This window comes from Manis javanica, chromosome 2, assembly GCF_040802235.1.
Source record: "Manis javanica isolate MJ-LG chromosome 2, MJ_LKY, whole genome shotgun sequence".
NCBI lineage: Eukaryota > Metazoa > Chordata > Mammalia > Pholidota > Manidae > Manis > Manis javanica.
In genome coordinates, this window is record NC_133157.1 from 134946028 (window position 1) to 134973800 (window position 27773).

Genomic DNA, 27773 nt, shown 5'->3' on the forward strand with positions numbered 1-27773 from the left:
ATTCCACCAGTGAAACCAAGAAAATCTACTAAATCTCAGTAAAAACAGTGAGTCCGTGGCCCTTGAGCCCTGACCTCGTCCCCCACCAACCGAATGAGTCCTTGAGAGATGACCCTGGGTTCTACCAGGGAGTGCAGTCAAGATGATACCCCTCTTCTCAGCTCCAGTCTGCAGTAAAATTTCACTCTGGGAGGTCCTTCTACCAGTGTCTCTTATCTCTTAGCCCATGTTGCAGAAGCTCTACCTCAGGTTTGGTGGGTCAGGCATACTGGCCCAATTGGTCTACCCCAGCTTGCCTATAGGATAGAGCCACCAGCCCAAGAGGCAAGCCCAGAAAACCAGTGCTACCACCACCCCCAGCACCCTGGAACAGTGGTGTCACTCGGGGGTGTCACTGTCCTATGTCCTCACCCCCAGTCCTGTGAAAGGACACAGGGTTTCTTCCCAGAAGGAGACAGATTACAAGGAAGGAGAGCTCTATAGCACTGCCTGAGGTGGCTGACTTTATTTGGAAATAGAGTAGGAGAATTCCATACCTAAGGGTGTTGTTGCAACTAATAGAAAAGCAACTCAAAGAGTGCTTGTAGCTTCATGATGCTATATGAACAAGCAAATTGCAGAGCAATCAGAAGCTTAACAGAATCAGGAAAAAGGGGCAGCCAATAGGAGCCCTCCTGGAATCACAAACTTCGAAGTCAGGAAGGGTGTACTAGGCTACACCCACTCCAGAGCAGCCCACAGGGAAGATTTGGGGTACAAACCTTACTGGCATTGCAGGCCTCAGCACCACAGATGAAAGATAAGCTGCTGTGAACCAGGGGCATCTCTAGGAAGCCAGGCTTTAAAATAAAAATCACACATATCCCTGGCCCTCTGGTATGCCCAAGGCCACACCCTCAGGAGTGATTAAAAAGGGGAAATAGAAGCCCTGGCTGAAGGAGAGGGATGATGGAAAAACATATACTCCTTGAACTGTGATAGCAGCCCCCAAGACACACATCCAGTGGTAGAGAGTGAAAATCTTACTGACTAAGGTGGCTTAAGCACATTCTTTCACCAAGTGGCTTATGGTGACCCAAGGGCAACTCCTATGTAGCCATATGAAAAGATGAAAACAAAACAAAAAAATCTTAGCAGGATCATCAGAGACTGCAGTCTTCAGGGAAGTCATTCAAACAAGTCACTAAACAGAGAATAGACTACCATGCAAATTACAACATCAACCCCTGGCATGGTGGAGGAATCAGTATCCTGAGTTGCCATAATATATTATTAAAAATGCCCAGTTAAGAAAAAATTACAAGATATACAAAGAAATAGGGAAGTGTGATCCATACGCAGGGGAAAAAGAAGCAATAGAAACTGCTTTTGAAGGGGCCCAGAGGTTGGACCTAGCAGACAAAAATTTCAAAACTTTCATTATAAATATATTCAAAGAACTAAAGGAAACCATGACTAAAGAACTAAAGGGTGGTATTATTTAAAGAGAATTAAATGGTAAGAGTTAAAAAGTGTCTAATCAAATGGAGAATATCAATAAAAAGATACAAACTCTATAAAAGAACCAACTGGAAATTCCGGAGTTGGAAAGTATAATAACCAAAATGAAAAAGGCACTAGATAAGGCTCAACAGTAGATTCTAGCTGGCAGAAGAGAGAATTAGTGAACTTGAATCTAGAGTAATAGAGCATATACATTCTGAAGGAGAGAGAGAGAATAAATGAAGAGTGCTCACTCTTGTAACACTTACCCTAAATGGAATGATACAGGGGTTAGTATAGCCCCTGCGTGAGGATGACATGATGATACTGCAAATTTGTGAGGTGTTACATATTTTTAAGACATCTGAAGGTTTTAAGTTATTCCCAAAAAGAGTATTATAATTTCAATAGGATGTTAATACTGAATCTCAAATTTGTGACTGCAGAGTATTTTAGAGGTTAAAAAGTACTTATGAAGAATAATTCAGTCTTTATGAAGAATTAGTACGTACCATAACAAATCTCCTTACAATTATGCAAACCTCCCAAATGGCAAATAAATATCCTAAAAGAGGAAAAAATGAAGAAAATGAAACAGAACCTCATAGAAATGTGCGACAGCATTAAGTGCACCAACGTACATTTAATGGGAGTCCCAGAGAGGCAGTGGAATGAGGGGAAGGTGCAGAAAAAATATTTGAAGAAATAATGGCTGAAAACATCTCAAATTTGATTGGAAAATTTTACACATCCAAAAAGCTCCATGAACTTCAAGTAAGATAAATTTAAAGAGATCCATATCCAGACACATCTTAATCAAAATGTTAAAAAACTAAAGATAAGGAGAAAATCTTGAAAGCAGCAAGCAAAAAATGGCTCATGTAACCTCAGTTAGATAATGGCTGACTTCTCATTAGGAACAATGGAAGGCCAGAAGCCAGTGAGACAATATTCAAAATTCTGAAAGAACCAAATAACTTACACCATACTTTCATTTGGCCTTTAAATCCTGAGGATAAATCAGTAGGATTCAACATTAATTGTTTTATCTTACGCAACTATAGCTTATGCATTCTTCTCATTTGAAACTTTCATAAAAATTTATTATGTGCTAGGCCATTAAGCAAGTCTTTGCAAATTTAAAAGAAATTATTATTAGAAAGCAGATTATCTCACCTTAGTGTAATTAGAGTTAACATAAGTATATGTATTTTAAGTCTTAGAAAAAAAGTTTAAATACTTGAAAATAACTCATGGATCAAAAAAGAAACAATAATGGAGATTTTTAAATACCTGGAACTAAAAATAATAAAAATACTAAATATCAAAATTTATATGATGTGATCAATTTGATACTCAGAAGAAATTTTATACTTTAAGCAGTTCGTTTTAGAAGGAAGGCTCAAAACTAATGAGCTAAGCCTCTTGCATAATAAATAGTTAAATAATACAGAGAAAAGGGAGGAAGAAGATTATATACATAAAGAAATCAATGACATAAAAAGAAGAAACTAAATGAAGCCAAAAGTTGATTCTTTGAAATCATTAGTAATAATTCCATAGTAAAATTAATAAAGGAAAGGTGAAGATACAAAGAAATAATAGTAAAAAGGAACGATGGGTCATCAGTTCCATCAGGGCTTAGAAACATAGCAAGAAGATATTGTTTCATACTTATGCTAATAATTTTGAAAACATATAGACAAAATGGACAAATCTCTAGAAAAATATAACTTACCAAAATGTCTCAAGAAAAAATTAGAAAGCCCAACTATTCCAATCATCATTAAGGAAATTGAGTTGATAGTTAAAAATCTTCCCAGGGGAAAAAAATTCACTAGAAACAAATAATTTTATTACTTACAAATTATTGCAAATTCTGTCAAAAAACAAACCACTCAAATTTTATACAAAATTTTCAAAGAATAAAAAGGAATTGCTATCAATTCATTATATGAAGCTAATATAAATAATCTTGATTCCACATCTGATACAAGAAATAAAGGTCAGCATCCCTCATGGACATAGATACAAAACTCCTAAACAAAGCATAACAAATAAGATGTTGGCTTTATCTCAGGAGTTAAAAATTGCTTTAACACTTGAAAAATTATCATTGTCACTTACCACATTAGCAAATGAGATAAAAACATACAATCAGTTCAATTAATACAGAAAATGCATTTGATAAAAATCCATCACCAACCCATGATTAAAAAGTGTTCTCAACAAATTAGGAATCCTTAACCTGGTGAAGGATATCTACCAAAAAAAAAAAAACCTATAGCAAACATCATTCTTAATTGTAAAACATTGAGGATATTTCCTTCAAAATCTAGAACAAGATAAGGATGTCCAGTGTCACTGACTTCTCTTCAGCATTACGCTGCAGGTTAAAGGGCAGTCTGAAAAGGTAAATCAATGAAAAGCATAAGGATAGGGAAGGCAGAAGCAAAGCTGTCATCAGTGGGTGAAATGAATCCATCAAACTTCATAAAAAGTATAAAAATAAATTTTAGTAAGATTGATGTATTACAAAAGTTCAATATGCAAAAGTCAGTAGTACTTCTATACTCCAGTAACAAACAAAAATACAATTTAAAATAGCAAACAGAACCATAAGCCCTCACAAAAGATTTCAAGAGCTATATGGAGAAAACTATATTATAAATACTAAAGTACCCCCACAAGAAAATACATCATAAAAATTGGCCTAAATAAATACTCTGCAAGAGAAAAATTGATCTAATGCCAGTCTCTGTGCCAAGCTCTGTATGGTTTCAATGCTCATAACAATGCTCTAAGTTACATTCTCTTACCCCATGTTAAGATGAGTAAAATCAAGCTCATACAGTTATGGAACTTTTTAAAGATCCCACACAGGGTTAGTGACATGGTTCCCTTGAGTATGAAGTAATTTATGTGAAATATCTCTTGGTGATTCAAGAAAAACAAGTTGATCATGGGGCCCTTGTCTACTCAGACCTGTCACACAGGCATTGATTTTAGGAGACACTATTTCACTGAGCAGGAAGCAGCGACAAGTGGTTGGAATTGTGTGTGTGCTGTTGATAAGCTGGCTCTCCTTGGCTGCCTGTTAAATGCCACAGTTGCAGACTTGTTCAACCAGTGGGACAGTGACTGCACCTCAGGCCTGAGCCAGCATGCTCCTGAGCCTCCGCTGTGAACAGAACAAGGTGGGAGAGTGTGTGTGTCAGGGCACAAGCAAGAGGAAGGAGAGGAGTAATAACTCATCTCTGGCAAAAGAATAAACAAAAGAGCACCCTTCCTTGTTTGAGGTAAAGGCAAATGTCAGAGCAAACTTTTAAGACCAAGGTACTAGCCAATTCCCCACCTCTACCTTCTTAGCACAAGCAGTCATAAATTTTCTCATTTTATAAAGCAGATCCATGGAGATTTTTATATTCATCTTGACTTTTGTATATATTAGCAAACCGTAATGCTTATAGAACAATGTGGAGTGTATCAGTGTAGCCATGCAGGCATTAGCTTCATTGCCTGGAGCAGTGAAGGGCCACTCTGATTCCCCTCTGATGGGAAGGCCTGGGTTTCCTCTTTCAGAAATGGAGCCTGGTCCCCAAGGTTCTGCCTCAATATTCCTAATTAGACATGGAACAGGGAAGCAAGTCAGCTGAGGGTCGCTAGTGGGTGAGTAGGCCTTTGAGGAAGAACAAACAGTAAAGCACTTCCCTCCAAGACACTGTGATATGGAATAGTCTGTGGACTAAAACAAAATATTACAAAATGAGCACAAAGTATGCACTTCATCCTTGCTTTCGCACAGCTACTGTTGTAAATACAGTAGTATGAAAGAGTGATCTTCATTCTTTCCCACTTGGGTCTCTGAACTGAAGTCATACAGTCTTTGTTTATTTTGAATAAAGTGTTAAGTTGTATTGGACAGTTAATAAAACTGTTTTCAAATGACTTGATTCAAAAGCATTGCTTCTTCATTATGTTGCATTAACAGCCTATATATATTTTTTGGATAATCTAGAATAAATTACATTTTGACCTTAATATTCTGGTATACTTCTTGTCAAATGTTTAAAAGCATCTTTTGAAGGTTATAGAGTGGGTTAAGGTTCTTCTGGATAAGTACCTCATTTTATGTCTATATATACAATTTATATATATTTTTAGGTAATTGACATAGCAGTAGGAAAAATCATTATTACTGTAACATGATGTTATAGTGCCAAGATACCAGGATCAAGGGCCTTGGGTTTAAGACCTGATTCTGCTGCCTCCGTACTATCTTGGCTAGTTCTTTAAATAGTCTCAGCCTTACTTTTCTCATCTACCAACCAGAAATAATAAGGCCTACTTTCCTCATATGAAGGATTAAATGAATAATATATGAGAATGCTCTAATTACTCATAATACATTGTATTAGTGTTATATGTTAATGCTGCTCTTTTATTTGATTTCCAATTGTATTATTTTTATGTGATCTACTTCTCTTGTATATCCTACAAAGTACAAGCCCCAGTAAGCTTCCAGTGAATATTTCTGTGAACACTGTCTGCATTTAGGATTACGTGAGTTTGCTCTATATGTGTTCACCACACAGACTCACTCAGCCTCTCATTCATGGAAGGAGGATTTATGGAGAGCTTGCAACAGCTCAGATAGAAAATGTGGGAGCAAATGTCCACCCTCATGTTTTCAGGGTGAAAGTAGTGGTTAGTTCACATATGGTTACTGTTGCATAAAGCTTCCTTATGATGGAGATTTCAAGGATAGGGTAAGATTTTAATTTTACTGAACAGCAGTAATTTGTTTCCTTTTTTTAAATACTCAGATTTGTTCACAATTTCCAACTCTGAGAATTATCTCTAAAAGTAAGTGGTTTTCAGTATTTGTTGAAGATGCACAAGAAAACATGCACTTACATTGTATCACACTTTTCCTGAAAGTACATGTAAAATGACAAGGAAGATGCCTCATTGTGAAGCACAGTCTTTTTCTAGTGGATTTCTAAGTGTTTAATTATTTCCAGTATTTGCTGGTTTTAGCATAGTTGAAACCCTGCCAGCAAAAGGTGGTGCAAAGGTGCCAGCAGGTTTTCCCATCTTCTCTCCATAATTATCCTGTGTTTATCCAAGGGAACTTTCTTCAAGCTGTCTCATAGCCTTTGTTTGTTTGTTGTTTGTCTCTTTCTTTGTATAAGTTGCTTTTTGAAGGTATAATTTACATGCAATAAAATTTATTCACATGCAATAAAATGCACCCACCTAAGCATATAGTTCAGTGGGTTTTGATCAAAACATCCACATGTAATATCCACCACAGTGAAGATACGACCATTTCCATCACCCAAAAAGTTTCTTTGTGTCCTATGCTGTCAGTCTCTTCTAGCTCAGGCAACTATAGCTCTGTTTGCTGTCACTGTGAATTCACTCTGCCTTTTCTATAATTTGATATAAATATAAACTCCTTTTCCATTTTTTTTTCACTCAGCACAGTGTTTTCAGGATTCAGGTGTCAGTAATTTGTTCCTTTGCATTGCTGAATGGTACTCCATTGTAAGGGTAGACCACAGTTTGTTTATTATCCATTCAGCTATTTCCAAACATTTGTCATGTTTCCAGTTTGGGGCTGTTATCTAATAAAGCTGCTATAAATGTCTGTCCACAAGTTTTTGTATGGACATATGATTTTATTTATTTGGGGGAAGAAACCTAGAGTGGAGTGACTAGCCATGTGGTAAGTGTGTGTTTAACTTTTTAAGGAACTGCAAGGGTGTTTTCAGAAGAGGCTGTAACATAACATTCCCTCCTAAAATGTATGATACTTCCAGTTTTTCCCTATCCTCAATAAAACTCGATGCTGTCAGTCTTTTTCATTTCACCCTTTCCCGTGAGTGTGCAGTGGTCTCTCACTGTGGTTTTAACTTGCATTCCCCTGATGACAATGGTGTTGTCTGCCTTTTTATGTATTTATTGGCTATATGTGTATCTTCTTTAATGAAGCATTTATTCATATATTTTGTCCATTTTGTTTTACCTTGAAGTGAGATTCACATAATTCAAAAACATATTAATGTGAACAATTCAATGGCCTTTAGCACGTTCTCAGTGTTGTACAACTACCACTTCCATCTAGTTCTAAAACATTTTCATTATTCCAAAAGGAAATTCATACATATGAAGCAGTTACACCCTATTTCTCACTCCACCTACCCCCTAATAACCACCATTGTGTGTTGTGTCTCTGTGGATTAAATATTGTAGATATTTTATAGAAAGGGAATCATACAATATGTGATGATTTGTATCTTTATCCCATTTATTGATTGGATTGTTTGTCATCTTATTGAGTCCTGGAGGTTCATTAGGTATTCTGGGTACAAGTCCTTTGTCAGATATATCTTTAGCAAATATGTCCTACTAGGTTGTGGTTTGCACATTCATTTTCTTAATGGTGTGTTTTGAAGAACAGAAGTTTTGATTTTGATAATGTCAAAGTAATCAAGTTTTTTCTTTTATAACTTATGTTTTTGTGCCATAATTGAGAAGTATTTACCTACCCCAAGGTTACAAATATTTCTCCTGTCTTTTCTTCTAAAAGTTTCAGTTTTTATGTTTGGGTCTATGATCCATTTGGAGTTAATTTTCTGTATATAATGTGAGATAATGGTTAAGGATCTTTTTTTACATATATATGAATATGTAATTTTCCACCTCTAGTAGCAGAAGAAAAAGACTGAAATAAGAAAAATGACTGCTTGGAAGTCTGTCTAGGAAGTAATCATGTCCTACCCCTCTCCACCTTGTTAGGTGGTTGTCTAGTGGCATACCAAGATTAAAACAGGTTTTTCTGAGGAATTTTCTCATCAGGAGGAAAGATGTAAAGAAACTGACATCTGAGGTACACAACCATAAAACAACCCAGCCAAATGACCACATGCTGTCCGTGGTTGACAACATCCACCTGCTCATTCAGGGAGTCCAAGAAGCTTGTCAGAGCTCTTTTCTAAATGGTAAAAGACAACAGATCACTGAAGCCTAAAGAAAGCTTCTTAAATGGAGTTAGAGATATTGCAACCATGAAAGAGGATGCTGTCAAGGAGGAAGAAAGCATGTTTTAGAGCTTAAACAAGACCTCTTGGAAGTTAAAAGTGTGAAAACTAGAAATTAGGAGAAAATGTAATTAGAAGTATTGGCAAAAAAAGTTAACTCCCAGAAAGAAATGGAAAATAGGAGAGAAAAGTTAAAAAAAATTAAAGGGTAGTCCAGGATGTCCCATAACCAGAATGAGGGAAGAGAAAAAAATGAAGGGGAGGAAGAACCAATAAAATTACTCAGAAGTGGACACAATTCCACCATGAAGGACCCTCCCAGGATACCACTCACCAGGGCTTGGAAACAAACCTGTGCCAAGTCTGTCACCACAGCATCCATGCCCTGGAAGCTGTAACAGACCACAGTACCCAGAGAAAAGGCAAAGAAAAAGCAATATTGGACTTAGCATGAAAATCACTCTCAATCTAGATATCTGTACTAACCCAAACTGCTCATAAAGTCTGAGGATAAGTTATTGACAATTTCATGAATGGCTTCAAAAAGTTCACCTTCCATTCCACCGTTTTCAGGAAGCTAGATGTGAGCTACTAATTTGAAGAAGTCAATTAAGAAAGGAAGACATGAGATATGGGAAATAGGAGACCCAACATACTAGAGCAGCAAAGGGAATCCCCCAGATTTTCTGACAGGAGACCCCAGGATGACTGCTTGCCATAGGCAGAACCTAACCAGTCTAGACTGGAGCAGAGCAGAGTAGAGTGAAGGGCCCTAGGAGAACACCTTCAGAGAAAGGGTCAGCATCCTGAAGCAGTATTTTAGTGATTGACAGAAGTTTGGTACAGAATTCATGATAAGTAAGTAGAAAACTAAATATGTATATAGGAAATGAAAAGTCATCATGTGTTATTATATTTAAGACTATAAATTCCTCAAAGTATCACTGTAATCCACCAGTTTTGACATGTGGTACTTTTATCATAATCAACTAGTTCAAAAGTACTGTCTCTTTTTCATTGATTTCTTATTTGACCTATGACTCAAAAAAGGATATTGTAGAATCCCCAAATGTAGGAAGATTTTTAGTACATATTTTTTGCTTGGTTTCTCATTTAATTATATTGTACACAGAGAACATTTCCTATATGATAACTGATTCTTTGAAATTCGTTCAGACCTGTCTTGTGGCCAAGTGTATGGTTACTTCTTATAAATGTCCCATGTGTACTTGAGAATTCACTTTCACTAATTGTGGACAGTTTCTAACTGCCTATCTAACAAATCAAACTTGTTAGGTATGCAAGTTTTCTGAATCTTTTTCCCCTGATTGACTTAATTGGCAGAGGTGTGTTGAAATCTCCCTCATTAATGTGGGATTTATTCACTTCTCTGAAGTTTTATCAGTCTATGTTTTATATACTTTGAGGCTAAGAGCATAAAGGTTTAGAATTATGTTTTCTTAGTAAATTAAGATTTTTTTTATCAATAGTAGTGTTCTCTCTACCCTTAATATTGCATTATCTCCTAAAATCTGTTCACTCTCACTGCTGCCACCTTGTCAGCTTTCTTTTGGTTAATATTTGCCTGAAATACTGTTTTTTCATCCTTTGAACCTTTCTCTGTTTTAGAAGTTTTCCTGTCAGCAACTTAATAGAAATACTTTTTTCTTTCTTCAAACAACATGACAAACTCTGCCTTTTAACTGATAAGTTTAAACCTTTTTTATTCCAGTTCTAATATGCATAGACTTCTGTCTACCATCTTACTTATTACTCGCTTGCCTATATTTCTTATTCCATTTTCTTCTATCTGGTGATGTGCAAGTTGTGTACCCTGTTTCTATTCTTTTGCTGGTTGTCCTTGAAATTTGACCACATGTCTGTATTAATGAACTCCAGAGTTACTACCTTAACCCCACTCTGAGTGACATGGGGACTTGGGAACACTTAACCTCCAGTCATCCCTACTAATCCACTTGCTGTCCATTTCCAGTTTTTCCACTCGGTACACATTAATTAATATTATTGGTTGTGTTGTTCTTTTATCCCACCATGTTTATTTTGATTCATCTTATTGCACAATAGTCCTTGTATCTTAGACCTTTCTTTCCGGGATACTAACTTCTTCCTAAATTACATAATTAGGAAGTTATTTTAATAATTACCTTAGTAAGTATAAATATTTCAGGGTCTGTAGGTAAAAACTGTACCTAGTGTTTCTTTATCTAAAAATGTCTTAATTTTACCACATTGATAGTTTTGCAGGCACACAGTTTTTTTTTTCATCATTTAACTTCTTTTATTAAGGTATCATTGATATACACTCTTATGAAGGTTTCACATGAAAAACAATGTGGTTACTACATTCACCCATATTATCAGGTCCCCCCCCATTTCCCATTGAAGTCATTGTCCATCAGTGTAGTAAGACTGCAGGCACACTGTTCTTAAATGGCTTTCAGAATTTTGAAAATGTTTCACTGTTTTCTGGCTTCATTCATTGCTTTTGAGAAGGCTGATGTATGTCAAATTTGTGTTCCTTTATGGATGTCTGTCTTCTTACCCTTTTTTGCTTTTAAAATCTTCTCAATTTCTTCTATCTTCTCTAGTTTTATTACAATATGTATAATAAGATGGATTTCCTTTTAGTTGTCCTGCTTGGTAGTTGCTTTTCTTCCTCTATTTTGGATTCACTTCTTAGATGAATTGGGAAAAATTCTCAGTTGTTAGAGCTACAGATTACTGCTTCTCCTTCCTCTATTTTCTTCTTCTGGAATTCCTCTTGGACATGTTTGACTTTCCAATTCTGTTCTCTGTTTCTCTCTCTCATGTTTTCATTGTCAGCTCTCAAGATGCATTCTGGGTAATCTTTTCCAGTTCATATAAACACTCTTTGGGTACATATAGTCTCTTGTTATACCCATTTAATAACTTTTTTTATTTCAGTAATTGTAGCTTTCCATTTTGAAAGTTCTATTTCATTCTTCTTCGAATCTGCCAAGTCATTTTGTATAGCTTTTTGTTTCCTATTTATATTTCTCTGACTTTGCCTTTTTAAAATGGTTACTCCATATTTCATATTTTTTAATTCTAGTATCTCGAGTCTGCCATATATCTGTTTTTAATTTTTCTGACTCTTCCCACAGAATGGTCTGTTTCCTTGTAGTTGATGATTTTTATTTGAGTACATGTTTGATTTCACTCCATAGAAAATTAATGCCTAAGTACAGGTGCTTTCCTGCCAAGATTTATCTCCACCTCTCTTGCAAGCCAGGGGCCCTGTGGGCCTGGGAGACAATCAGGATGTCTAGACTTCTAGTCGCCTTTGCCCTGCCAGTGTTTAAGATTCATTACTTCCGATTTAGCTCTTCTCCTGTGTTCATTGTCATCTGTTCTTTTCCAGTGTGCACTTTCCTTTAAACACTCATCTTTAGAAATCATTCTGTTCCTCAGTCTGTTTGGTGGTGATATTTACTGCCTAACTTTATTTAAGCTTCCAGGGAATGTTTTCTGAGAATGTGTCATTTTGTGATAAGTAAGGCTTCATTTACCTGACTTACAAAGTGAGAGTGTTGGAAATTCAGTCCTAAGTAGGTTTGGGTAGGTGCTAAGTGCTGCCCTCTGCACTTAAAATCTGGGGGACCCCATCATGTCACTGGGTCTCCATCAGCCTCTGGACCTGCCAGCCAATGTGGCCTTCATCCTGCTGGACCATGCATGTCTGTAAATATGCACCTTCTCATAGAGAGCCCGAGTGTCATTCTCCTGATAATGTTACCCTGAAGCTTTTCTGTGTTGAGCATCAATACAAAATATGAACGTTTCCTGTTATGAAGGACAGGATAAAAATGGGGCAAGAGGATACCCTTTTTCTGGGCAACAGTTATATATTTGATTTGCAAGGATGGTCTTCTTTGTGTGCTTTTAAACCACATATGACTGAGGGTTTAGTTTTATGCCAAAAGAGAATTCTTCTGTATTTTGTGGATAGTGATCCAAACACCTCAAGGACAAATCTAAAGAGTGCGTGTTTGTATTCACCTTTTTTACCCTGACTCATTCATTTAGGAAGATGAGTACCAAGGATTTCTAGTGAAGGAGAAGGAATCAAACCTACCTCCTAAAAGAATGAATGTGAATGCTTTGTTGCAGAGTCGGCCTTCTTGTGCAGGATGCCTACGGAATGTTCAGTGAGGTGCACTCAGAGGGCGCCATCCTGAGGGACAGACAGTTGGAAGGGAAGTCCTGCAGCCTGGCAGGAATGAAGGTTCTACAAAAGGCCACCCGTGGAAGGTGAGGATACACTGTGGTGATACTGAGTTTGCTACAGTGGTGGTTTCTTTTGTTGGTCTTTTACTTTTAAAGACAATAACTATAGGATCCTAGACTTTGCTTGTAAAATGAGCCCACGAGTTGAATGGAGCCCATAAAGTACCTCCAGGGGAGAATTATAATTGACAACATAAACAATTATGCAGGTTCAGTGTGTTTCCTGTTTTTATTAAAATTAAGAAGATAAAAAATATTACATATGTGTGCTTTAGTTCTAAAGGACTTGCTTTTAGTATGTTTTCCTAACAATAACATAGCTCTGCATGAGTCAGTTTACAGAAATGTAAATATAATGTACTGAAAAGGCAATTTATAAGCATTAAGCAGAAGTCTTAAGCTGTTACATCTTCTTGCTTTCCTTAGTAAGAAAGCTCTGTTCTCTGTCATGTTTCATGGCACCTCACCCTGAACTGTTGTTTGAGGTGGAATGGTATGTAGACTTGGCCTAAACTGTCATTGTCATGTCTCTACTAACTATAATAGGGAAACCATTCTTTCTTCAATAGCATGTTATTTTAACTCTCTTGGTGTTAAGTTTTTAATTTATAGTAACATCTGAGCTTATAACAGTATCTGAGGGAGAAAAGGCTACTAGGAATAGGTGATATTCTGATTGTGATGCAGTTATTTATAGTGTCTTCCAGTGGTCTGTACAGTGACCATTCAGCCATGGACGCTCTAAATCATGAGCACTCCTCCTGACTGGCCTTTGTAGGCAACAGCTTTTCCAAGGGCCTCAATCATGTGTCTCACCTGTCTTCCTGTGGCACTGTACAGGTGAATAGTGGTTCCATCCAAGAGCTCGTTTTCCTGAAAGACATATGTCATAGACACATGCCCTGCAAGCCCTGGGTAGACAACATGAATAGTTTACTATGTAGATTTGTCTTGTAGCCAGTATTTCCTTCTGTCTGTAAAAGGGTAGCTGTAATACTATAATTGCCTTATAGATTGGGCCTATGTATTTGGTTGGAAAACATATCTAGGTGTGCATAAAGCTTAACTGGGTCACACAGACATTAAGCCTGAGCCTCATTTTAGTCCTCAGTTTCAGAATCACCAGCATCTGGAAAGACTAAATGTAGTAATGGTAAATGATACTGCCGCCCTGACATTTACTCCATCAGAGCTACTTAGGAGGTAGTCTTCCTTGACATGAACTCTACACATGGGCCTCTCACCTGTGCATCCTAGGATACAGTGGGCCTCCCAGCAAGGAAACACATCCCCAGGGGCAGCAGTGTTGCTCCAGCTGTCAGGTTAGCTTGCGTGCTATAAGCCAGAGGGAGGCAGCTCTGAGAGGCACACCTGGTGCTGGACATGACTTCTTGTAGAAGTACCATTGGTGAATGACAGACCCAGGGCTAGAATCCAGGGGTCTTTAGCTCTATAAAGTTCATGTTCTTTTATATCATGCTGTACAGCCTTATGTCAACCTAATATTAAATCTAGTTTTTGTGGGTTATACTAGAAGCCTTACTATCTACAACATTGCCATAGAAAAATGTTTTTTTTATGGGAATGAATGGAAAAATGAGCTGAGTGTTCTATATAATTCATTTATAAACTTTAAGAACCCATTCCATTTTTAAATTGGTACCTAAATATTTGATGCTTATTTTTTTATTTGGGATTAATTCCTTTATCTTATATATTTAACTTTATTTTGGCATGAAACCATCCAAAAAGATATTGGTTGTCTTTTTGTTCTTTTGGAAGCTATAGTTCTTCAAAACAAATCATTAAATAGTTTTGGAATGCTGAATGTTATAATTGCCTATTAGTGATGTCTTCCATTGTCAGTCATCCATCCATAGCCCAGTAAATATAAATTGTCTCTCCTTTTCTTTATTCCCCAAATTGTGTTTCATAGCAACTATCATAAACTTTAACAAAATATATTTCTCATAAACTGTAATGAAATACACTTATTTCCAAAAATTCAAGCTAAAATTATTAATTATAATTATATAATTCCAATATCTAATGTAAAAAATAACTTTTTTGCCAGTTAGAAGATAGTTGTGTATTTGGGCTCAGTCATGGAGTCTTTTAAATCTTGGCTACTAGATGGCACCTAGTCTGTAGCTGCAGTGACAGAAAATTACTACTCCCCACAATGGCTTTGAAGTGGACCAGTGGCCTCAGAGCTGTGCAGGCATCAGCTCTGCCACTGGGCCACTTGTGCTAGGAGCACCCCACTGTCTGCTGCCTTGTTTGGAGGGGCTTCCAGAAAAACAGCCATCACCTCTCATGTGTTCCTCTGACATGTTTTCAGAGTTGAGTGTCCACACTGGCTCGTTAAAATAAAAAGTCAGGAAAATTAGCCTGGATTTAAAGGGAATAAAATTTTCATTTCCAAACAGCACTGCCAAGGCTGAGCTGCATGTGGAGCTCTGCCCCTTCCTCCCCCCACAATCCCCAGAATACTCCCTGCCATTGTCCTGGGACCTCTTCTCCCAGGACCTTTGTCCTCCCAGGGGCCCGTGCAGCACTTTAGTAGGTAAGACAAGCTGAAAAGTCACATGACTTTGATATCATAATTATATGTATGAACTTTACCTTTTTATTGCTGATTATTATATGCTTTTATTTTTATATGATAGGGCAATACTGAGGGAAAAAAAGTTTTCTGAAATACATTAACCCTATAGATATGGAAAATAGAGCTAGCAAAATTTTTTGCAAGGAGGAATCCTCTTCTTGTTCAAAATACTACTATATTTCTGTCCCAACTTGGTTAAAACAAAAACCACTATTATCTGTGTAAAATACATTACTAATTTATAGGTGCTATTTTATTTAGCTCTCTTTACTGGGCCTTTAAGAGTAATGTACTGGAGAAGATGGTATTGAAGAGCATTTAGGCAGTGGTCACTGCACACGGAGTGCAGAGAATGACATGGAAGCAGTCAACAGGATCCTTAACGTTGGATTCCTTTGCACAGAAGATGAGATAGGTCCAGGTACGGGAGCAAGTGATGCTTTAAGTGCCAAGATCTTAACTGGCTAATTTCACTAAAGGAGTGAGGGAGGACAAATGCTTTAAATATCTTGATCTGTCAGAAAGAAAAGTCCTCTTCGGATTGGTAGGATGTTCTCTGTGAATACATGAAGTAGGACTGGCAGAGATGTATGCCAAAGCAGCAGCAGAAGGCGTATGAGAGAGAGTCTCCTCATTTACTTGAAATGCTCCGCACCTCTTTGTGCTCTGTCCCTGGCCTGTTGCTGCAGCATTTAGCTTTTTTTATGCTAGATTTTTGGGATTTACCCTAAACCAGAATATACTGAGGTATAGCATCAACTAGAGATAAAGCCTTAATCCTATTATCAGGGACTCTACATTGATCCAAGAGAAAATTAGGGCCATGATAAGTTGTTGAGAGAAGAAAAGAGGTAATAAAAATGAAAGAGGGTCCTGCTGTTGCACCTGTTGTAATTGATTTGAAAGAGAGGGTGGGGCTGGGGCAGGGTATGAGTGTGGAAACTTCTGCAGCAATTGAGGGAAGAAGAGCCAAGACCCAGGCAGGTACCAGTTGGTTTCGTATTTCTGGTACCTCTAGGCAGCTCCAGTGTATGATGTCCAGAGTATGAGAGACCTTTTCTTCCAGGAGCCCATGGATGAGCAGGAAAGCCAAGAGGAGACTGAAAGGCACCAGCTGACCTGTGCCTAATGCATAGCTATGAGCTGATAGCAGCCACCTTTGAGGGGCCTCAGAGAGTAGGTTCAGATTTAGAAGCCTCTGATAGAATGGGAGGGGCCTGGGGCTGGGACTAGACTGAAGCCTGGAAGGTGGACAGGCTCCTTTGTCTGAACATCCGTTCCCCTCCGGAGAGTGGAGGGAGATCAGGCAGCACTGATCTCTGCTCAGCTCAGTGATAAAGGAGAGGTGGGGCACTCTGAAGGGGCATTTCAGAGAATGATGCAATTGATAGTTATTGTTTAAATGCCAGCCTTTGTTTTCAAGGTAACAGATTAAGTACTAATAAAGTTTATACTAGAAGCCAAGCTTCATCAAATTGCTGAAAAGCTAACCCCATGGCCAGGGTGCAAATGTCTCTTAGAAGCCCCATCCCAGTATCAGTCTTGCTGCCGTGGTCCCAGAACATGGGCATGTGCCTCTCCCTCACAGCCCTGGCACCCTTATGGGCGCTGCCTCTTGTCTTCTGCAGCCCATCCCCTTTCCACCAGGCAGACAAGGCTCACCACAGTGCCTGTGCCCGGGGCTGTGTGGGATACCCACTGATCTGCATCCCACCAGAGAGATACATTTTAACATAAGGGAGAGTGACATCACAGGCATAAGTTTGAATGTGTCCTTTTTTTTAGCAGTAACATGCAAATGTCAACACTTGCATGAGGAGCTGGCCTGCTCCATCTGCCTGGCTGTCAAGCTCTGAGTCATACTCATTTATTGACATACAGACCTCGTCTTGGACATTGTCACATCCCTCTGCACACTGCAGACAATCAGTAAATGTTGGCATTGGTTAAAATGCCCAGTGGCCTGTATTTCACACAGGCTGACAATCATTAGACAGATGCTCTTTTTTGCTCACTACTGTATGACGGGCTCATAATTTGTGGAATGAACGTTGTTTGTTTAGGTTCATCTTAGAATTTTCCTCAACAAGGTTTGAATGTATATTTTTGTACTTCGTATGCAGTAATTATTGGAGCTCAGTTGGAGCAGGAAGAGTGGAGACCATGCTGGTTCAGTGCAGGGGAGGATACGAACCCTTGTCCCCTCATTGAGTTTGAGGAGCCATGCATGAGGTGGTAGGTATTGTGAGAGCCCTCAATGGACCATGGGGAGAGTAGGAAGGTTCATTGCTGGTTTGTCAGAGAAAAGCTTTCCATGCGCTGCACTTGAGCTTACTTGTTTCTAGTGGGCACAAGGGTCAGTGAGGGAGAAGACTTCTCACCCTGACAGAGGAGGGCCCACCCAGAGGTGAGGGTCATGGGCTGAGGGGTCAAGCTCTGGTACGACTCTGGGCTGAGTGGGACCCCAGGGTGTACAGAGGTGCAGGAGAAGGGATCATAGGAATCCTTCAGCACAGCTTGGCGGGTGGGTTCTGGTTATCACTGAGGAACCGTTTCCAATGCTCCTTTAACAGGAAGTGTGTTGTGGTGAGTGCTCTCCTTGGGTAAGAACTTCAGTAGTAATTTCCTTCCTTTGATTTCCCCCTTCAAAAAGGCCACCCTTTTCAAGAGCCACACACTTACTTCCCTTGGGGTTTGAGGTCCAGAATCTCTTTGTTAACTGCTGTGGTTGGAACCCCTCCTTTAAGGGGCATTCTTAAGAATTCATTCCAGATTTTGAAAAATAAAACTGTTCCTGGTGTGTTCACCCAAGTTTCTGGAAGAATAAAATATCTCTGAAAGAGAATGTACTAAATCTTGAAACCAAGGGTGCTCAAATTAACAGAAGGAGGCACCCCTAAGCAGTGTGCTGCGGCCCTTTTGGGTTTCCTGTATGGGTTTGATGGTTTTCTTTCTGCCAATGTTTCTTACCATTAGTATTTTAATTCAAAATTGAATCTTTCTATTGTCTTTTAAGAGTGGGATTTTGGGGGTGGGGGATGGGAAATGTATCTATTTAATTGTACAGGAAAGCAGAAACAACAGTAAAACAGTAAATAGAAGTTTAATAAGCAAAACTTTTCCTTTCCTTTTCAGGGTTAGGATGGTAATCTTTTATTTTTTATCCTTGTATACATACTTTTTCCATTTGAACATCTTTTCTTTATAGGAAATATCTAATCTGTTATTTAAACAACTTTCTTACAGATAAACTTTCCAGCTTGCCATCTATTTTCTAGGTGGGTGGCATACTCCTTTGTGTAAGCATGACCAAAGTAATTGAAGTATCCCCTTGTAAGGTCTCCTACTAAATAGTGGGTTCTAATCATCTAGTCTGTGACTTTTAACACAGAGCATTTTGGAAGCTAAAATAAGCTCTACAGAACTTTTCTTCGTAATAGTTACATTTTAGGAAGATGAAGTTTTTTTTCCTAATTACTGTTTGCTTAATCATTTTGTTTCTGAGTGTCTCTGTTGTTACTGTGAACTGATGATTATTTTTATTAGTGGTTCTAATTAAAGATTAATAGAAATCATGACTTTTATTTTCATTTTAGAGGAAAGGTATTTTTTCAAATCTGAGCTCTTAGTATCAAGTCACACAAATCACAATGAGAATTTATAACTCTGAGACTTCAACTGTTTATTCACCCTCTTGTATACTTAGTTGCTTTGCTTTAATCACATTAATCAATTCTGATTCAAGGACATCTTTATATACACGATAACTTAATTTGGTTCGGATAGTTTTGATACTGTACATTTTGCATAAGAATGATGAGAATAATAAGGAAAAGCTGAGAAGTTTAATCTTGAATTTACTAACACCTATTTCCTCATTTTATTTTGATAAGAAAGAGATGTGTAGAAATAAGGTAAGCTGAACTAATCATCCAAGCTTTAGTTTCTTCATTTTTATCAGCAGCTGAATAGTCATGAATCTTCAATGGTTTAGATAAGAAGAATAAAAACAGAAAGAAGGAGGAATTTATATGCCCAGGCCGGAAGATTATGGGACACACACCAATAATAAAATACAAAAGGATGCAATTAAGCCAAACCAGACTTCATCTCCAAAACATTACCCCTTTGCAAACACAGAAATACATAATCAGAAATAAAAGAGGGCATATATTCAAAAGAAAAAATGAGGTGCAAACAAGAAAGTTTTGTTAAATCCAAATGGACTGAAATACACACTTGCTGCCATGTGTGGAAGGGCCTCCAACATGGTGCAGAGACAGGAGGCCTACCCAGGGCCATGCAGCCTCCTGGATATGAAATGTCAGATTAGACCAATCCATGGGGATGAGAAGTAGGAGGGCACTGCAAGGCAGGGGTGGAAGGGAGAATGGGGAGTGCCTACTGAGATTCTGAGACTGGATAGAGGTGCCAGCTGCACAACACTGGGAATTAAGAATGGACTAAATGCCTTGCTGAAGTGTGCACCTTAAAGTGCTTATTTTTATGTTATGTGAATTATGCCTTGGTTTTTAAAAAGGAAAAATGAACTGATTGCCTAAAAAGTGCTTACCCTGAGTTATGAAAACACCAACAAATATTTCAGAAGTCCAGCTGGAGGAGAATAGTTTCTAAATGGAACTTCTGGTCATAATTTAACATATCTCAAAAAGGTCGTAATTTGACATATCACAAGTAGGGAAGAGGGGCTTAGAAAGGCAATGTCAAGGTTTTTAACCTTAACTATTAAGGTTATTTTTGGGAAATGAGGACAAAGATTTGTTTATTAAAATGGCATCCCTCAAAGTGAGTCATCATCTTTATCTGTCAATGAATGATCCTTAAGAAAACTGTTTTGTATCTGTTATATTTAGTCTATTTTCACTATCATTGATAGTGGAAATCAAGACATTGATTAAAGCCTACAAAGAGGAAAAACCAAGAGATTACAAAAAGGCTTGGCACACCCACTACGTTAATCACAGGAAAAGGAGGAATGAGAACCACAAATCATCTGAGAGATTCTCTTTGAACTATGCAGGCCAAGCATAAACCATTGTCTAGATTACGGCCCTAATGGTAATTAGATAAATTGTTCAATAAAAATAAATCACACTGTTGTCAATTAGGTAAAGTTCTCTGACTGTAGCTTTTAATATATTTCTGGTTATGTATTCATTCACTAACATAGCATCTTTAGTGTAGACACTAGACAAAGTCAACAGTTCCGGTCCGCAGAACATTTATACTCTAGCAGGGAAGCCGTTTGGAAACACACAGTGACAGTGAAATCAGTTTGTTACTTCAATGGGTAGATATCTCTTCAGCTGCTTGGGTCAGTAGGAAGGCTTAGCCAAGCAAGCCTTCTGGAAGTGACTTGTCTGCCCACCAAGTTTCTGAGCAGGCACCCGTGGGAGAGCGTTCCCCTATCCATACATCTACTTTCCGTGTCCTCCAGAGCAGTTAACAGTGTTCAGTAAAAACCTCACAATTGATACAGTCTGAACCAGAATAAACTCACAGATATTTTGTGGCCATAAAAAAATGTATTTTTAGTAGTGATCTCGAAAGTGACTTTGATCATCCTCCCAAACTCTACTACTACTCTCACATAACCAGTGAAAGTAGGACCAAGGGAATGGGAATTATTTGACTGTGTCAGCCAGGCTTGGGCGAGGGACTTGCCAGTTAAAAACAAAACCAAAGCTTTGCAGAGCTTCACTGGTCACTGAGTGTAGGCAAAGGGGACTCACTGTTGAGTGAGAGTGCTAGCCACAGAATCAGTACATCTGAGTTACATGTTCGCACTTATGTTTGCTGGTTGGTTGAACAAAGCCCATAATTATCAATCGGGATGAATAGCATCTTCTTTCCAAGGTTGTTAAGATAATCTCATGACATAAAGTGTAGAAGTACAAAGAAGTGTTTTGTACTATAAAACACATATAAGTAGTAGTTCTTCCCTTCCTCCTCCTACTTGGTTTTCTCTTTTCTGATTAACGGGAAAGTAGAAATCTGGCCAGTATTGATCTAATACTTTGCTATCTTACTTTTACAAACAAAATGGAAAGAAAAAAACAAAAGTAATTTAGAAGAATGATAAATAGAAGTTGAAAGTGTTCCATGTTTGTACAGGAAAGAAAATATATACAGTTGAAAATTGCTAGGCCTTGTCAGTTGCCTGATACTAATGGGAGAGAATGGACAATGAAGCCAGTGGAATTAAAAGTCGAGGTTTAGTTTAAAACAGGGGTCAAATAAGCCAGAAGGAAAATCAGCGGATACAAGAAAATAAAAAAAACATGCATCCCCCTCTATAGTAATTCATCTAGGTGAGTCACCTTCCAAGCACTGTAAGTCTAGACTTCAGTAAATGGACAGGATTTTTTTGCTTTTTCATTCATTGATTCCTTTTCTTAGAAATCTCAACACATTCTCTCCTTAACCCTGCTATTGTTCTCTTCACATAATTATCTACCAGTATGAGGCCAATAGTTTTAAAGCTTTTGAACTTTTTTTAAAAACTAGAAATCTAAAGAGGAAGCTCAGTGTTCCAACAAATCTATGCAGAGCTGTTCTACCTAAAACTGGGAGGCTAATGTGTCCAGGCCACCTCAGCCTCCCCACCCAGCTACTTAGGGCTCCAGCATCTGAGTCGATGGTAATTATTGAGAGTTAATTGCTTGAATAAGCATTTTACATTGCAATACAGCTACTCTCTCCCTCTCAGGTTAATATCCTGGGATGGGCTTATTATGATCCTGGAAGATTTGGGTAACAGCACAATGACAAGCTGAATGAGCATGCACCTTGTTCATTTCAGGTGTGAAACACAAATACTTAATTTAAGTATGCTTTCATTGACTGCCTTCTTACATTCGGAAAATCTTACAGATTGTAATTTTAGATGGAGTACTCTTAAATTTGCCAACAAAATATCTGTTAATACAGTATGTTGAAAGTGGAAAGAAAAAAGTTGCAATATCACTGTAGTCACTCTTTCATTTAATCCTCCAACTAGCTGGAAAATTAGGTAGTATTATTCTGTTTTTAAATAAAGACTCTGAAACTCACTGAAGTTAAGTAATTTGGCTCCAAGTATGTGAGTTGGGCCTTGAGCCAGGTCCATCAAATTCCAAAGCCTGTGTCTTTGGTACTACAGCTGACATTTAATTATTTCCAGTTTTAGGGGAATTTATTTCTGTAAATTTCCCATTTGCTTTGTAATTAAAAACCTTGGCCCTCAAATCAGAAATCATGATTATTTCTTGTCAGTGATGTTGACATGAATTTAGATTCTTGGTGTTTTCCATTGTTTTTGTTAAACACCACCAATAAGCTATCTATACCAGAATTATCTTGAGTAACCAGAAAGCGTATCAGGTCTATAGTAAATAATTACACTGAAGGGTCTAGGTTAGGGTAACCTAATGAGACAATACATAACAGTGCTTTGTACACTATAAAGTTAGAGATTTGTTTTTTCTACTTGGACACTTATTAATGAAAATGTAAATTTTAAGAAGTAATTTTCATTACCATTTTTTTAAACAGCAAGCAAATTTGCTCCTCTCCTAGAATTGCTGACCATTGCATGGATCATCATGAAGACCATTGAACCTGGCTGCATGTTTGTAAAAAGTCTCAAGTTAGGGCTTTCAGTATTATCTGCAAGTGAGATAATGTGGCCACTGCTTTTGTTGGTCATTGCCATTCATAATTAATATAAAGAGTAAAGGAAATTTAATAATCTCCCTTTTCCCTGGGTATTCATTCCAATGAGTGTGATCTTCCACACCTTTCTCTATGAATGTACACATGTCTGTAAGCAAATATGTTTTTTTTTCATTTAATCATCTTATGAGGATGTTCCTCTCCTGACAGACATTCAGGTTGTTTCCTGTTTTTTGCCACTTCAGAGCTGCAGCAAACATCCTTGTGTATGTGTGCATGAATCTCCTTTATTAGTCTTTTAAGTTAAACTTTTTTACTGTGAAATAGAACAAATATGAAAGAATGTATAATTGTAGAGTATAATGAATTATTATTAAGCACACAGATGAAGCCACCATCAAATTCAAGAAGCAAAATATTATCAGTGTCCAGAAGCCACCCCAGCATGTATCCCTCCTGGTGACATCTCCGGGCCCTCACTGGAGACCATCATGGTCCTCAGGTTTCTTCTGTGTTTTTCTTTATAGTTTTACCATTTTGCATACAGCCTTAAGAGTATGGCCTAGTTTTGCCTGTTTTTGAACTTGATGGGGATGGCATCGGCCTTGTGTTTTCTTTGTTTTGCTGCTTGCATTCATCAGGGAGATGCCTCAGGCTGGCCATGTGCTGCAGCCGGGGGACTCTCTGGGTGTGCCTGTGTGTTGTAGATACTTTGTTAGACCCGTGAGCTTTGTGAGATACATGCGTTTATTGCAGGTTACTCTGATTTGTTCATTTTCATTTCATTTTATGCATTTGCCACAAACCTGTTTATCCATGCATTCTCGGCATTTCTGGGTGTTACAGAGAGTGGCATGAGGCCAGCGATGCGTCCACCAGTGGACAGGTATGTGCTGTTGTGCAGGGACAAAGTTCTTCTCGATCTTCAGTACATCTTGCCAGTCTGGTTTCCTAAAGTGGGTGTTGCAGTCTCCATTCCTGTTAGCAATGCAATGTTCCTGCTGTTTGTCTTTCTTTCCGTTCTTCCACATCCTTGGATGTCTTTTTCTTTATTTTTTCTGGGCTTCAAGCATTTTCAGCCTGTTAGTGGAATCTTCCTGTGGTGTTAATTGCAGTTCCTGATTACTTACTGAGGCCGAGGACCTTTTGCTGTGCTTATTGGCCACTTGTATTTCTTCTTTGGTTTGTTGAAGTCTTCTGTTTGCTTTTGTCTTGGAGTGTGGAGCTTTATGTAATCTAAATGTGAGTTGGTCAGTGGTTGTGAATGGTTTGTGTGTTCTAGGTGTCATATCTTTTTATTCTTTTTATTAGCTGGAGTATTAAATTTATCAAAGTCATCAGTCTTTTCCTTTATGGTTAATGCTTTCTTTTTACTTGTCTAAGAAATCCTTTCATACTCTGAGATCAACAGTGAAACTTTTCTTAGTATATCGTTCCCAAAGTGGCACTGCTTGGTCAGAGAGGACTGAACTGGAGTTGCTCTCATGGCTGTGTAGGCAGGGCCACAGGAAGCACCATAAATATCTTTGAAATGACTGGCTTGACCCATAGCTCTTCCAGGACACCTAGCATAGTAGGAGGCTTGATCTCCTTCCCTATCCCACAAATCTGTTTATAGGTAAATGAGATGAACTGGGGCACCAAGGGAAACAGTAAAATGCAAAAGACATCAAATGGGTATTTATAATAACAAGAGCTACCATTTATCTTATGCCATACACCACATTGGGTGTTCATGTTGTGTGTAATCCTCACCTTTCAAAGCACAATTTTAGCCAATTTCACAGATGAGGACCTTAAAGCTCATCAAGGGTAAACACTTTGCCCTAAACCCACTTTAAATGTCTCTAATGCTAATTCTGCTCCTATTATGGTATCCTGTGGCATCATCCAGCTTGACAGTACTCGGGATAGAGTTAGGGGTGCTGGGTGGGTGATTTGTGCCAAACACTCAGTCACAAAATAAACCACCATCCCTTCCCTTCTGTTACTCCTGTGACTGGACTGAGGGGGCTGGGGTGGGGGGAAGGCACGAGAGCCTCCCGCTGAGGCCTGCTGCTCTGATGAGACTGCATGCTCAGAAATGCACTGCTTCTTCCAGAAGTAGGGAGGGTGTCCTGTGCTGCTGCTTCCCATCAGCATGGCTTTCTCCCAGGGGTCCATGTAGCTGTGGAGGTGGAGGGATTGACTCAGTGGGTAAGGGGTGCTTTGCTCTTTCCCTCTTCATTATTTGGTATGCCAGGGCAAAGTATTTTAATAGGTCTTACAGTTTAGTCTTTGAAGGTATATGAAGGGAGGCTAGTCGATAAGTGAGCTCATGGTAATGGCACAGATTGTAAGGAGGCAAGTCTTTTTTCAAGAGCACACTTGTAATTATGTTTCATAAAAGAACTTATTTATCAGGAAACACAGGCTGACAGCTTTTGTGTGGAAATGTGGGTGTTTCTGCCTCCACACTGGTGAGGGAATAGATCATGTGACACATTTGAAATAAGAAGTACCACCAGGGATGCGAGAAAAGCCCAAAAACTGCAGTTCCAAATAGCAACACGTTGTAGGAGATCCTCATTTCCCGTGTAACCGTGTGTGTGTGTGTGTGTGTGAGATTTTCTGCTGCAGTAGAACAGAAATGTGCAAAGAACTTGTTTTATACAAAATTGTGCTAGTTAGTATTTTTCTATTCCAAATCTTGAGGAAAAAATCTTGATTAGTAAGGACATTTCTAAAATATAATTAGCAGATATCCTGTAAAATGTGAGGTATTCCACAGCTACAAATTTATCTTACATAATCATAAATTTAAACAAGAATTCGAAGAAATAGTGTAAAAGGCTCAATTTTAACTGTGTTTTTCAGTTTCTCCAACTATCTACAACTTGAAATGTATGTTCCTAAAATTCTAGGAACTAGTGTTGAAAAATGTTCATTACTTCCCTACTTTTATAAGGTATCTGTGGGCTGTTCTTGGCAAGGGATGGTCTCTTACCAGAGTGCCTGATGTATGCCCTTCCTGGCCACTTGACCTTGGAGAAGGCCTGCTGGGGACACGTGCACAGTTACTAAGGTCTGGACCCAGCAACCGGTGCATTCTTGGTGAATATGGTCATCCCAGCAGTATTGTTGAAAAGCTGTTTTACAATATGCACTCTACTGTTTTGTAGTATCTTCATAGAAGCTTGAAACCTGAAATTGCTTCTCAAAATTCAACCAATAATCAGGACAGCCTGTTCTGAAAGCTCCACATCTTTATTACTGACGTTTATGTGAACTCAAGTGAAAACAACATATTTTTCTTAGTATTCTGTTGTGCACCATGCTCCTAAGCTCCCACAAATGGTGGGTACCACCAAATACAGTTGCCATTGCTGAAGGTCCCCTGCACAAGGCTGGCCTGTCCGGGGCTGTGCTTCGTTCCCATAGGTCAGGGGAGGTAGTGCTGACGGCAGCATGCCTGGCTCACCTGGGGCACAGGGGCTCACATGGGGCAGCAGGGAGCCAGTGCCCTGCATCCTGCCTGCCTTGATCTGGGAGAAGGAAGAGCAGCATTCCAGAAGGGGGATGCTGTGCACTGTCTAGCTTCCCCGCCTCTCCTTTCTCCCTTCTCCCAACCCTCATGCTGCCCACGATGTCCTGTGGAAGCTCTCCAGTAAAGATGACAGCATTACTCTTTGATTGCAGAAGTCTCCAGCCTGTCTTTGCTGGAAGCTTTGAGATTTGTTTGGGTGTTTCCTGGGGAGCCCCTTGGAAAGGGAAGAAGGGCAATGTCTGTAGGAGAATCATTAAACAGAACTGAAGAAAGTCTTACACTGGACATATTTCATGTCAGGATTAGAGGTCTCAGACCTACATCTTAAATATGCTTTTTAAATAACAGCCTTATTGAGATATAATTTATATGCCATAAAATGTACCCTCTTAAAAGTATAGGATTCAATGATTTTATTTTCACAAAATCATGCAGTCATCATCACTATCTAATTCCAGGACACTGTCTGTTGTGTATCATAAGTCATGTAGCCTCAAAAACTCCACTGGATGCTCATGAGAGAATGATGGTGAGAAAGAGGAATAAGGTCTTAGGAAGTCCTTCTGGACATTCAAGCCACCCGAAAGGCTCTCAAAGATCCACTTTGAAAATCACTGGTCTGAACCATTCCACTTCCTAAGTAATCTATCTTGGAAAATTGTGAGTATTATCATAATAATAGGTACTGAGAAATTAGTCAGTACCTAGCAAATTTTGGGAAGATTCTACACCAAAACATATGTTTGGTTTAAAAAAATTCTTAGCTTTCTGAGAATGAGGTAACTCAAGGGACCAGGCTGCTCCCTCTCATGTTACCTTCTGTTTTCTAGTTGACATCACCTTTGCGGTTCACATCTCCTGGAGAAAACTCTTTCCCAAAAGAGTCGTTCAGGAGGTCTTAGATTACCAGTAAAGACTGTGGAGCAGTGAGATGAAGCAATATCAAACACCCCTAGACAGGTCAAGCCAGCAGGCGGTATCAGTTACTGACCAGGATGCAATGGAACCTAGCCACCTCTGCTCTCTTCCATGGGTCAGATCCCATGAAAATCTTAGCTTCCCTTACACTGAGTGGTTGGTTTTCCAAATGACATTAGTCATCTACCAGCCAAGGTAAATGACACCGGATGTAATGAGGCAGAGGTAGTCAATCATTGCTGGCTGCACC

General features: G+C 38.6%; 1 protein-coding gene across 10 annotated transcripts in view; it reads left to right on the forward strand.

Annotated features, from left to right (window-relative positions):
* SPIDR (scaffold protein involved in DNA repair) overlaps positions 1-27773 on the forward strand; it is a 462021-nt gene that overhangs the window by 371973 nt on the left and 62275 nt on the right. For 9 of the 10 annotated variants that reach the window (XM_036993683.2, XM_073229487.1, XM_036993687.2 and 6 more), the window contains one exon: positions 12681-12821. The exons of the other annotated variant lie outside the window; for it this stretch is intronic. In XM_036993683.2, coding sequence (XP_036849578.2) covers positions 12681-12821 — 141 coding nt within the window. The remainder of the gene's footprint in view (positions 1-12680; positions 12822-27773) is intronic. 10 annotated transcript variants of the gene reach the window in all.